This window comes from Notechis scutatus, chromosome 1 (genome assembly GCF_049901735.1).
Source record: "Notechis scutatus isolate UNSWTSFEM ecotype Mainland chromosome 1, rNotScu1.2, whole genome shotgun sequence".
In the NCBI taxonomy this organism is placed as follows: domain Eukaryota; kingdom Metazoa; phylum Chordata; class Lepidosauria; order Squamata; family Elapidae; genus Notechis; species Notechis scutatus.
Window position 1 is genome coordinate 127,757,923 of NC_142009.1, and position 13,517 is coordinate 127,771,439.

At 35.3% G+C, this 13,517-nt stretch overlaps 1 protein-coding gene across 1 annotated transcript in view; it reads right to left on the reverse strand.

Moving 5' to 3' along the window:
- Window positions 1-13,517, reverse strand: part of SACK1B (scaffolding CK1 anchoring protein B) — a 38,954-nt gene that overhangs the window by 16,230 nt on the left and 9,207 nt on the right. Inside the window, exon 2 of the mRNA XM_026665244.2 lies at window positions 10,234-10,739. Within this exon, the coding sequence (XP_026521029.2) occupies window positions 10,234-10,677 (444 nt within the window). The 5' untranslated portion in view covers window positions 10,678-10,739. The remainder of the gene's footprint in view (window positions 1-10,233; window positions 10,740-13,517) is intronic.

Below are 13,517 nucleotides of genomic sequence, written 5' to 3' on the forward strand. Positions count from 1 at the left end.
TTATCTTACATTATGAGTTTTACCTTGATATTCACACAAAATTTGCATCCTTTTTATTTAAGCCTATTGTTGTTTTTTTAACAAGTCTGCCCTATGTTTCATATGTTTCACATCCAGGTACTTGAAGAGAACAATCATATCTCTTTGCAATCTTCTCACCTTCAGTTCTCTAACTGTATCCTGCATATTTTTCCTTCCAGTGTCCCTACCATCTGGTTAAGAAACTGGAGGAGAGAAAGCAGAAAGCAATGCTTTTCTTTATGTGTAGAACTCTAATTTCTAGGTGTAGTCTGATCAACACAAAACATACAGGAATGTTGATATGCACATTACTTTTTAACTGAAACCACTCCTTATCCTGGATCCTGAGATTACAAAATTTAAGTAGATGACACAACATTGCAAATTGTAGCACAAAACATTATTGAGAATCAGTCATACTTGCAAAAGAGGAACAAAAGTGCTGATCAGGTGCATTTTTAGGGATGAGTGAGTGAAGGGGTTGGCAAGTAATAGCTGTCCAAATATTTCAACATTACCTGGACAACCACATACTGCTCATCTCTTAACTAAGGAAATGATTATGTATATTTAAGATTCCACATGAAAGAAAATACAGTATATTGAGCAAATCATAGACAAAATGTCTGTCCCTAAACATCTGAATTAAATGGAATGATAGACCTACGAAGCTGAAAAAGAACTCAAAACCAAGTGACAATTAATTACACAATTCTAGAGGCAGACTTCCGGAGGAAGAAATAGTGGACTAAAGATATCTCCACGAAAAGCAGAGTCAGTGTCCATGATAAAAAATAAAGAGCTGGAGAGCAGAACAGTTTTTCAAAACTCTCTGGGCAAAGAGATGATGGGAGATTGCCTACAAGTGTTCTGGGCAGTTCCTCCTTATAAGGTGGGTTCAGAGTAGGGAATAGCCATCTTGCTTAAACTGTATTAAACTTACTATTTTGAAAGGGCACATTTTGCCAGTTCAGGAAGTCTCCAAACTTGGCAACTTTAAGACTTGTGGATTTTAACTTCCAGAATTCTGCAGTCAGCATGTTTGGAGACTCCTGTGCATGTTTCTGTGGTGATTTTTATTTTGTATTTTCAATAGAAAAACACTGTGCCCCTTAAGGTGAGATTTGCATTCACCTCCCCATGCAAATGTTGCTCCCTTCTTCTCCATTTTGGCCATTTTAATTTTAATTTAATATTTCTATTGTTTTAATAACTTTATACAGTGTTTTTACTGAGTGAGTGCAAGCAACCCAGAGTTGCCTTTAGCAAGATAGACACCATATAAGTTAAATAAATAAATAAATAAATAAGAAGATACATAGGTCAGGACTTGGTATTCTGTTTTATTGCTGCTGTTGTTGTTTTAATCCAGTTTCTATATGTTGGGACATACATCATTTACCTGTGATTAGATCAGATATAACTTTAATAAGTTGATTAGTAAATAAGCATTGCATGCTGATGATAATTAATGGAACCCAGAAAAGGAAATAGAACCCAGAAAGGAAAACATTTGAATAAAAAATAGACAAAAATATTTGATGGGAAATGAATCTGCTGTCACGCAGGTTTAAATTTGAGTCAATAAAATAACTTCTCACTCCCCAAAATAGCAGGCTCCAAAAACTGTCATATATTTTATGAAGATTCTTCAAGTGTTAATTTTCTATTAGCACAAACAATTATACAATTTGTCAGAAAAAAAGGTAATGAAAATAGAATTACTGAGTTACATTTTTAAAATGTGGTAGCAGAATAATATTCTGTTGTGTAAAGTTCTACTCCGATGTATGTAAGAAGTCTTTTATTCATAAATTATAATTGAATGAATATTCTATAGTAGTGCATTTATGTAATCATCACAGAATATATTTTAAAGCTTCAAAGGATCTTTAAAAAGGAATAGTATGTATGAGGGATCTAGGAAAGATAATCAGCACAATAATCAAATAGCACATTAATCACAAAGCTTTCAAGCATAGTAGGACTTCAGTTATATTCTAGCAATAGTTGTCCTTGGGAAGTTGTCTGCTTTGTATCAAGTCAGAAAGCCAGCTTGGTGTCGTGATTAAAGACACCAGGCTAAAAACCAGGAGACCTTAAGTTCTAATCCTACCTTATGCATGAAGCCAGCTGGGTAACTTTGGGTCAGTCGGTTTCACTAAGCCAAGAAGATTAAGCGGCTTGTCCAGGCAGTCGCCAGGAGTCAAGATTGACTCGAAGGCACATACACTTCACACAAAAGATGAGTAATAAGAAAATTAAAGTGCTAATAAGACAAGCCCAAGTAATTCACAGGGATTGAATCAGTATTCACTGATCACTCAATATCAGCCATGAGTCAAACTGTTAAGCTGCAAACTTTGTGCTTTTAACTATCCTTGAGAAACAAGATAATACTTGAAATTACGCAGGAACAAAAACAGCACCTGGCTTTTCAGTATGAGGATTAACTTGCAAATGCACCGTGGAACATTTGTTTGTTTTTTACCATCCTATCCTATCCTGTCCTACCCCCCATTTTTTTAAACCATTCCATTGTTTTTCATTAGGAATCCCATAGTAAAACATAGTGTTTTTCAAAAGTGACTTTTGACTGTTTTTCACAGTTACACCCTGTGCAGCCTCCCCATAATCATTTGATCAAAATTCAGATGTTGGGCAACTGACCGTTGCTTTTGACCGTTGCAATGTCTCAGAGTCATGTGATCCCCTTTTTGCGACCTTCTGACAAGCAAAGTCAATGGGGAAGCCAGATTCACTTAACAACCAGATTACTAACTTATCAACTGTAGTGATTCACTTAACAACTGTGGCAAGAAATGTTGTAAAATGGGCTAAAACCCACTTAACAAATTCTCACTTAACATAAATTTTGGGCTCAATTGTGATCGTAAGTCGAGGACTACCTGTAATTGTAAGAAATTCCAGCATCCTATGTTAAATGTCAAAAATTAAAGATACTTCTCCTTCAAGTAAAGATCAGAATGATCTGATTCACTTTATTTGCATTGAGAATAAAATGGTCAAAGCCAACTAAAGATGTTGCATTTCACTTCATCTTGTCTTTAAGACATTATAGAAAAATATCTTCTATACATTTGTAGTCAGTTTTCCTTTACACATGGTTTGAGAAATAAGGTAGAAAGTGGTGTTGTGGAACCATACTACCTTTATGCTTCTCCAAAGTATGTCATGATCAAAATCCTCATTTCATTGTGGATAGCAAATTGGGCAGCATATAAATTTAATAAATAAATAAATTTCCTGCATCCCATCTTGATTCTGTAACAATGAACAACTGAAGGAAACAGTACTTCTCTGGCCTTGGCTTAATGCTATCAGTTCTAGATTTGTGATTTATACCATGATACAGGGGTGGGATTCTACCGGTTCAGACTGGTTCTATAAACCATTTGTTATGATTCTGTGCAGTTCGGAGAACTGGCAAATCGTGATCCTGGCTGGCTCCGCCCCTCTCCTCCCTGCCCGGTCAGTCCTTATCACACATGAGCAACATCATGTGCCTGCCTGAAATCGCTAACTGGTACCCCCCCCCCCCGCCCAGTCACTCCTTAAGGTATTTCTTTCCCTTCCGATGATCAGCTGTTCCGATGATCAGCTGTGCTGGTATCCCCCTCACTGTCTTACTGCTTCACCCAGAAGTCTCCCCTGAGGCCCAGGAGACAAAAAGCAGCGCGAGGGGGGGCGGGGGGCTGTGCGTCCCCCGCGTCCCACTTTTTGCCTTCCTGGTCCCAGGGAAGCCTTCTGGTAGCAAAAACAGCCCCCCAGAAGGCTTCCAAGGCCAGGAGGCCAAAAAAACAGGGGGGGCTGCAAAAAAAGAAAAGAAGCCACACCCACCTAGCCATGCCCACAGAACTGGTTGTTAAAAAATTTGAATCCCACCCCTGCCATAATATCTAAAAGTTTAAAAAAAGGTCTAGCATTAAGCATGGATCTACAATAATTAGCATTGATTTTTGAAAGCTCTGATAAAAATGTGGTTTTTATTACAAAAAAAATCTCTGTAACAAATGTATCAGCTTAACCAATCTGAGAAGAGTTCTTCAATTCTTCAGATTGCTGCAACTCAAAACACTTCTCCTTTTTCCTCTAAGAAGCAGAAAGCACTACATCTTCAAATGAATTACTGGAGCTCTGGTATTTTCACAGAGTAGGGAGTGGCTTTTTAGATGCCAACCTGTTAAAGCATTAAAACAAATCAAAAGCTAATCTGTTTGCAATTTGCAAACAGTTTTGAAGACCAAAGCAAAAACATACTGTATCACAATAACCATGGAATGATTACTATTTCATCTTGACAAGAGATGATCCACTTTACTAGAAAGTCAGACAGTTGGCACAGAGGCTGAAAATCAGCAATGACATTCTTGGCGACTACCACCTGATCATCCAGGAACAAGGCTAGGACTGGAGAATCCCATAATATGGTACAGAAATGCAAGACCATCTACTGCCATTCTGTCTCACCTAATGGTTTATGTAGGAAGACACTGAGGTTGTTGCTTATCTGTTCTCTTATCCTGAGCAACATGTTCTCTACCTGAATGGAGAGGGAGATATAATATTCCCTAAGCAAAGTATTTTGTATTGTTAAACAAGAGGTGTCATTACTCTTAGAGCAAATAATTTTGGAGAGAAATGCTCAATAATTTCTAGTTTCTCCTAATTCACTCTCTATGAGAACTTAACTGGCTCATAAAATTGACCCACAAAAAAAAGGAAGAAAGAAAAGAAAAGAGGAAATCCCAAGTCTTCTGATAACGAATACATTCAGTATGCATAATGTCTTTTAATATCATTCACTTCATTTACATACATGGGTATGTAAAGGAAAAGGGATTATAGTAAAGTCAAGCTACAGTACTTATCAAAAATAAAAAAGAACACCAATAGAAATTGAATTCAGCAATTTAAATTTCATAAACAGCATCCCCCAAAGGTTAATTAAAACTATTGTGTTTCATTTCTATTGAAGCTATTGAGAAAGTGGAGCCAATCCAATTTTCACTTTGTGAAAAGTTAGAAGATAATGAAGATAATGCTAATGATAAATGGTAAGGGATCAAAAGAGATTTAGAAACATATATCTTTTTCACTTTAGGCTGCATTCCATTATTCCATTTGAAATTTATTGCAAGGTGAACTTTCCATAACTGTACACAAAATTAATTTACTTTCAAAGGAACCCTTAAAAACACCGTATAAAACACTAGTCATATCATAAAGTACCCTAAATTTAACAATCAAGTCATAGGTATTGTAGAAAGTTAGCACCCACCCTTCTCCTAGAAGAATGGAATATTCTAGAAAATATTAAAAAGGCAGAATATTATATTTCCCTGGATGAGAAAAAGAGAAACATATCTGTAAAGACAAAGCAGCTTCCTGCAGCTCCCTGCCCCGCACTTTCAGCACCAGGGTGATGGGATCAGGGCATGATAGGATTAGCCCTCTACCCATCTTACCACATGGCATCTGGGAAGATTGCATCACCCAGCAGCACACAACCAAACTTAGCACACAGACAACCTAGAAAGCTAGCTATGATCCCTGACAGTAACCAATCAGGATATTCTTCCTGTGCCCCAGGAAATTCGATGCCCAGAGAGGGCATAAAACCCAGGGACTCTCAGCATCTATTCCCTTTTTTTTGCCCAGGATTTCCAAGGCACGTGATCTTGTTCATCAATAAACCTTCTTTCCAAGCAGCTTCCATGAATCCAGGGTCTTTCCCCCCGCTTGGAACTGAACCCAGAAGGATATTTCTTTCAACAGCACAAACTGTCCCTCATATATACAAACACCTTTCCTTGCACTTTGAGAAACATATTCAACTGGAGATTTTTAAAAAGTGTGTAGAAGTCCCTTGACTTAAAGAAGTAAGAGAAGGAAAGGATTAGGAAATTCAGAAATTGAAAAAGAGAGGAAGAGAGTTAGTTATTTCATCACAGGGGAGAAATGAGTGGGAAATTACTTTAGAAGGCATTGGGCAGAAGATAGTATGTGGGTTTGAGAGAAAATTATTTGGATGTGTTATTTCTATTTGGAAGAAATACATTTAGAGGTATTATTTTTAAAACCCAACAATTTTAGAATAATGTAAATTGGTAAAAATAGTCTTGTGTCTTCGTTGCAAGAAACAATAGGCTTAAAGAAATGTATTTCTAGCTTCACTGATCCATCTTTCTATAAAAAAATGGGACTTTGTTGCAATTATAAATATTTTGTTTGCTTGTGATTGGTATTGTGTATCGGTACTTCCGTACCTAAAAATCCACATGTAGCCACAGACCAAAACACAGAAGGTTGATGGTTTAGATCCATTAAAATTTTTCAAATCTAAACACTCTAAAAACAAGACCAAGATTCAATGTTAAGCTGAAGCATAGACGCCTCTAATCTGTGAGCCTAGTGGTAGAAGTACTTCATGGGAACCATGACATGTGACCAGTTTAATTAAAATATTTAATACATCTTTGAATATATCATGCACTACTTCAAATAAAAATATACAGCATCCTAGCAACAGTAGGCAATTCTTCCTAACACAGCACTAGATTAGCATTCACCATTAACTCCCCCAAATTAGCTTCTTTGTGCTTTTGAAAATTTTAAGAGTGGGAATGGAACATTTTACTATGATGCCTTATATTTCCTTATATTTCCTTTCCTGTTTTAATTCAATATTTTTCTACTAAAAATCACTACCGAATTTAGACAAATTTCATTGTGTGATTGATTTCGAGATGTTGGGGACTGCCTTTAATCTGTGGACTACAGGTTGGTCTTTCCTGTTTAATACAAACAACAATTTTAAAAAGACTTTTTTTTGGTCAGAACTGCAACTATAGAATTAAAAACTCTCAATTATACATTATATTTGAAATAAAGCATGTGCATTAAACATAAACACAAATTTAATGTCACATGTTTGTAGAATGGGCCCCAGTTGTGCCAGTAGTTACAAATCTTTAACCAGTCAGGTGATGGCCAAAAGCAAGCACTGCTAAACTTGGGTTAAGTTTATTTTCTTTCTAATTAGTACCTAAGAGATTTTGTCATATAATTGTTCAGTTCAATAGCAATCCATGTAAGCACACAGCTAATTTACTTGCCTGTTTTATGCATAAACAGGTTGTAACGTAAAGATCTCATTTGTGAACATCTGGAAAAGAAAAACTGGCAGTGATCCCATTTCACTGCCAATTTTATTTTTTCAGGTGTTCTGACTTACATCACCTGATGATGGAATGGACTATGAAATATTAGAAAAGCACATGAGCATGAACAAGCTAGACTTCTAGCAAAGGGAAGAGTGTCATATTTCATAGTAGTGGAACTATAGGTCTATAACCATGTTCTGATTATTTAAAATGAGGAAAACAATGTTCTCATAATGGTCAATATTGACCCCCAAGGGTAAAAGGGACTATCCAGGGGGTTAGTATGGTTTGCTGGTTCATTGCATAGTTAGCCAGATGTTCATATTAGATTTGGCATTTTTGTCCACCTATCGAGCCCTTCCTAAATATTTGGATAAGGTGTGAATGTTTGATGGTGTTACAGGTATTGTTGTAGGATGTAAGCTGTTCTGAGTAAAGCTGCCTTTTGCAATTGACTGATGGTGAATTTGTCAATGCCAATTAAGTTCAAGTGGTGCTCCAGTTGTTTTGAGTTTGCACCCAAGATGCCTATCACTATTAGTACCATCTTTGCTTTCTTTTGCCAGTTGTCAAATATCCTCTTCTTATTGGGCTTGATCTTTGTATCATTGATGTTGAGGTAATTCCCCGTTAAGAGAATGAGCGCGTACAGGGAGACGTATTTGAGAGGAGTGTTTGAATAATACACATACAGCACACAGATACACTGTACAGTAAATGTAGGTTTTTACTTCCAGAAACAAAGTCCAAAATACTTCCTTTAAGCAAAGTCCAAAATAGGCAGTCCAAAGTCATTCACAGGTAAAATCAGTCAGTTTTCATCCAGGGATAATCCAAATATCAAATTCCAGTGTCAAAAACAGTTCAGTATCAGACTTACATTAAATCCAGTAATATCAGTCAATTAGAAGAAATGGAGCAACGGCAATACTTTCCAACAGAAGGAAACAGAGATACACTTACACTCTTTTCTGAGACTCAGACTAAACAACCCAGGTTTCTGGCTCCATCTTATGGCCGTTTGAGAAACCACAACTAATTACAGTTTTACATTTTCTTAAAGAAACAGTTTTAAAATGTTTATCCTGGTTTATATATTTCTAACCCAAATACCTGTTAGGTGACTTATATTCCTAACAATTGACAATTATGCTTTTTATCAGGAAGCATTCCTGGATAAAACTCCACCTGTGTAAATTTTTTGAATATATTGTTCTTATTTTATGTCAAATATCTCCCACTTATTTTAGAAACAGTATGTTAATACTGTCATAGCAAAAGATGGCATACAGATAGTGTAATGTTTTCAAATTCTCCCTTAAATGTATTTTCAACACAACTACCCAATGGAACGAACACACATCTCCTTAAATTCAGACTTCTACTATGTCTTTCATTACAAATAATAACCCTATTCTATGAGGATGTTTTAAATGTTTTAAATAAAATAAGTAATGTACATATAAAATATTAACTGTATAAATGTTAATTATAAATATCAGAGAATTAAGTCCTCAAAATTCTGCAAGAAAGTGAGAATGAAGACTATAGAGTAAAATTACTGAACAAGTTTAGCAATTATACAGCATTGTCCTTATTCTATTAACTTGGTTACACCAATGAAATTTCACTCATTTATAAACTCTCTGACAATAAAAGATCTGAAAAGCACAAGTTTTATTCACTAACTTGGAACTCCCAAGAGCTATAAATCAGAATATATGATAATTGGTTGGGTCTTCTAATATCAGTCTAACACAAATGTCTGAAAGCAGATCGATAAAATTTCAAATTAGCTCAATTCATCCACATAGTCAAAATGATCTGTGATAATGCCATATCAATTTATTTCCACTACTCTGTGTTGTAATGTCTGGCATATACTGAGCAAGCTTTTGAGCTGTGCCATGTCTGTCCCTGGCTAACAATTATTAAAAATAATTGCAAGAGCAGATCCAACTGTTCTTTTAAATTACATGGCACTAAATAATATTAATGATTCAATCAAGTGAGAAAAAAAGGTACTCATAAAGTTCCATTTATTTTCCATGAAAATCTATGTACCATGTGTACTATGTACCACCAATCCCTATAAGTTCAATTTACTTCATTAAAACAAATGGAGATATCTTGGCAGGTAAATTAAAGTACATGTATATAAAACAATATAGAAGGAAGGCATGTACCCCAACTTTTAAGTATTACATTTGAGGCAAATGGGGGAAGCAACAGTTGTGGCTAAAACCTGGCTCATCTAAAGAAACTGAATTACTTCAAAGATACAACATAATTTTATTGGGCATACAAACAACACAGTGTAAACTGGATACCCACAAAGTAGTGGCAACTTGTTGGTCAGCCCTGAGCAAAGCAGAATCATTTTTATATACCCTTGGCCTACTACACTGCAAATGCAAGACCAAGAAATGATAAGGTCTAGATTACAGCATGTTGTTGGAATGCTTTGATAAACTCATCTGGGTGACCTTCTTGTTATTTATCCCTTCCTACTAGTTCAACATGTCAACTATATTGCCTCTGAGATAGGCTCAGAGAATATAAACAATTTGGTTTATTAAGTCTTAAGTTTAACAACTCTGTTGTCAAGCTCTAGCTATTTCCTCCATACCGTGGACTTTATCCTAATTTATACACCAACACCTGCAATTAGCCACAAAGTGAAAAAGATTAGATCTTTCTCCCTTATTTCAACCACATTCCCAGTTTCATAGTTGATTTTTGAAAAAGAAAATGTATGTTTGAATAAGAATATTATTCCTTTATCTCTATTTTTCCCGCTACTTTTTAATTTTACTTTTCCAAGAAAGATGTTTATATTCTCAGAATTTTTGGAGACATTTTAAGTTGCTTGAAAGATTATGAAGCAATGGATTAAACTAAAAAATCATTTTTAATTTTGATCAACTTTGGTTGAATAATAGATACTGATTTGAATCAATATCAAAATTATATACTCATGATCAATACATATTTCATTTTTAATAGAAAGAAGAAATGCATTTACCTTTCTTGCATCTTTGATCATCTTCCTAATAGTTTCTTTTATTGTAAAGGGTTGTATTCGTGGTGGGTGAAATAGAAGTTCAATATTTGTACCACCGGAAATTCCAGGCATTACGTAAGGCCAACCCAAGTCAAGATTAGGTGCTTCCACATCTGATTCCATAGGCCAGTATGTTCCTGAGGAAGAGGTATCATCAACACCGTTGTCAGTAGCATAAACCATGTTTGGGGGGATTTTCTGAACAGTGTTTAATATATAATTAATTTCATCTTCTGCCAGAAACTCAGAACATCTTTCTTTAGCAAGAAATTCTTGGTAGGCCTCTGAACCACTTTCAATTAACACATCAATGGCAAGTCTGTAACATTCCTTGTAGTGCGGCTCGAGGTAGTTGTCGGTTCTGCATTCATCGTGTAAAGATGACAGTAAAGATGAGGTTTCCATTTTCAGAGTTATTTTGGATCAAAGACTTCTTAAACCCCCATTCATACACTATGGAATGTAATCTAAAAGAAAAAGAGGAATTTTGAACAGTTAAAATTTGTGTAAGCAAATGTAAAGCATGTTCAATATTATTCAAACTAGAATGAATATTTCATGTGGGTTGGGATTTAACACTCTTTTTAACAAATAAGATATTTTACTAAGAATGCTGTATTTTAAAGTGACACACAATTCATGAATACTATTGCTAACTGTAGTACAAGTTTTTAGTAACAGGATTTTGCAAGCTTATCTCCTCCCTTATACTTTCCAGAAAACTAGAGAAGGTTTCCTCTGAGATGTTCCCCATACCCTCTTTCCTTCTGTGGGCTGAGATATCTTTTGTAGTCTAGGCTGCAGCTTTTCATCCTGTCTCCCAAGGTCATTCTCATAGCTCAATATAGCAGAATTCTAAAGTCATAGGCCATAAAAAATATGTGTTTAGCTTTGACCAAGGACCTAATAATTTACATTCAATGAATTATGGCTTACCTAAGTATACAGACCCAAGCAATTGTTGTTTAAGAAATAATGATTAAGCTAGCCATGGCTCTGTACTATGTCTGACTCCAACCAGTAGCCAGTAGTAGTAGCATTGTTATTATGTGCAGATGAGCTCTGAGTCAGGTCAACTTTAAATAATGAAGCAATGATTACCAAACAATCTACACTAAATACTTCTGAGCAAGCTTGAGTCATGTCTTCCATTTCAAAACTAGACCTACATGTAGGACAGAGAAATAGAGCTTAACTGATTGGTCATAAATAGAACAGAAAAAAAATCAAGCTCCCTGCTTTAGATAGCCCAGTTGTTTTGGTGACACAATCCAAAGTCAACATTTTTAAAGGGATCGTCAAATGATTTACTCAAGTTCAGACAATTTTGAAGATGTAGCACATATTCTGAGACTTTACTTTTCCTAATAAAGGTATCCTACATTTGTACCATGATCCTTGTGGCCTGTTCTTGGTTACAGAATCACATTTATAAATATGTGAATTGCAATTATAGAAATATTATCTGATGTCTGTGATTGCAGCAGTGCTTTAATACTGCCAATAATCCTGAATTATGAAAGGAGAATGTCTCTATATCAAAAAGACAGCCAGTTTGAGCTTGACTCTTGGTGATTGTGAAGTGGTCTGCCCCTGCCTTCTTTAAGAATGTTTTTTCAACTTCATAGCCTAATTAATAGTCCTGACATTTCTTGTGGTTCCCTCACACAAGTATTAGACAGGCCTGATTTAGCTTAGCTTCCAACCCATCCTGGAATTTCTATGTAGTTCCCTCTTCCACGTGTTAAGCAAGCCTGATCTGGCTTAGCTTCCAAGTCCAGACAGGTTCTGCTAGGTGCTGTAATTGGTTGCATAAGTTTATCCTGGTAGCTTCTTTACATTTCATCTATTGAAATGGGTATGGAAATTGGAACTATGCCTTCCCCTCTTCAAGCTCTTCTTTTTCATACCTTTTATATGGAAATATTATAAATATTATGCCAGTGTGTTTCAAACCTGAACCCTCCAAATGTCTTTGGACTTCAAATCACAGGTACCAAATTCCTCAGCCAACATGCTCTTCATAGATATTGTAGTCCCAAACTAGGAGAAGACTGTGCTTTAAAATTAGGTATATAACTTATCTCCAGTATACAGAATCTGAGTGCTTATTTTATTATTTCCCACCACTGATCTTTTGCCTGCAAACCCCATCAGCCTATATCTCTTCCATGTGTTGATTAATTAAAAGACCAACCCTTAGGAATTACTCCTCTCCCTCACATTGGAACAGACATTAAATCAGTAAGCTGCTAATAGGTTGAAACACCCAATTAAGATTTCAGGTTTATTTTTAACCAAATGTGTACATTGTGAAAGATTTCTATGACTGAAAAACAGTTTTGCCACTAAAAAGAAACTAAAAGCATTTAGTCAAAGAATAAGCAACCTCACCAGGTATTTCAAATTTCAACCCGCCTCAGTCTAATCAGTTCATTCAAAAGCAAGGGTTTATGGCAAAATTTGACAAGACATCTGGATGGTGATAGATCAAGGAAGAAATATCAATAAATATGAAGCTTCTGCAAACACAAGCTGGTTTGCTGGGTATTTGGAATTGCTATTTTTGCTACATGTTTCTATGGAGGAAAATAATCTATGCACAAATTTCCAAAAGAGAGTGCTTTACTGAACTAAAACTTAAAACAGATTTGTCAAACAGTTGGCTATTTGCAGGCTTAAAATTTTATTATAGCACCTTCACTAACTTTGAAATTGAATTCCATAAATGATGAAATGTTCTATTCACCCTTGTCAAAACCAAAAAGCAGCACAACAATATTATATTGTTGCATCTCTACAACTGAAAGCAATACCTGTCATCCTGTTATTTTAAAAGAGCATAAAATATTATAAAATAGAGACAGTGAATACTTGATAGATTTGATAAACTACATCACTTACTTACCCAGTAAGTAAAATCAGTGAGAAATAAAAAAATCTTATTAAATGTGTACAAATAGTTGCTGACAAGAGCTGCATACTTATCTTTTAACAGATTCTCCAAAATTCAAATGTTGAAAGACAAAGTATTAAAGGTATACAAGTAAAAACATGAATCAACAGATTTCACAATTTGTACTAAATCTTTTAATTCATGTTTTTACCTGTATACACAATTAACAGTTCTTAGCCTTTGTTCCTCAATTTTATACTTTATAACTGTTTCTACATTATTGATATTGTTACTTTATATTATTGTGACTGATGGGGGGGAGGCTAGTTCCAGAAAACAGGCACAAGAA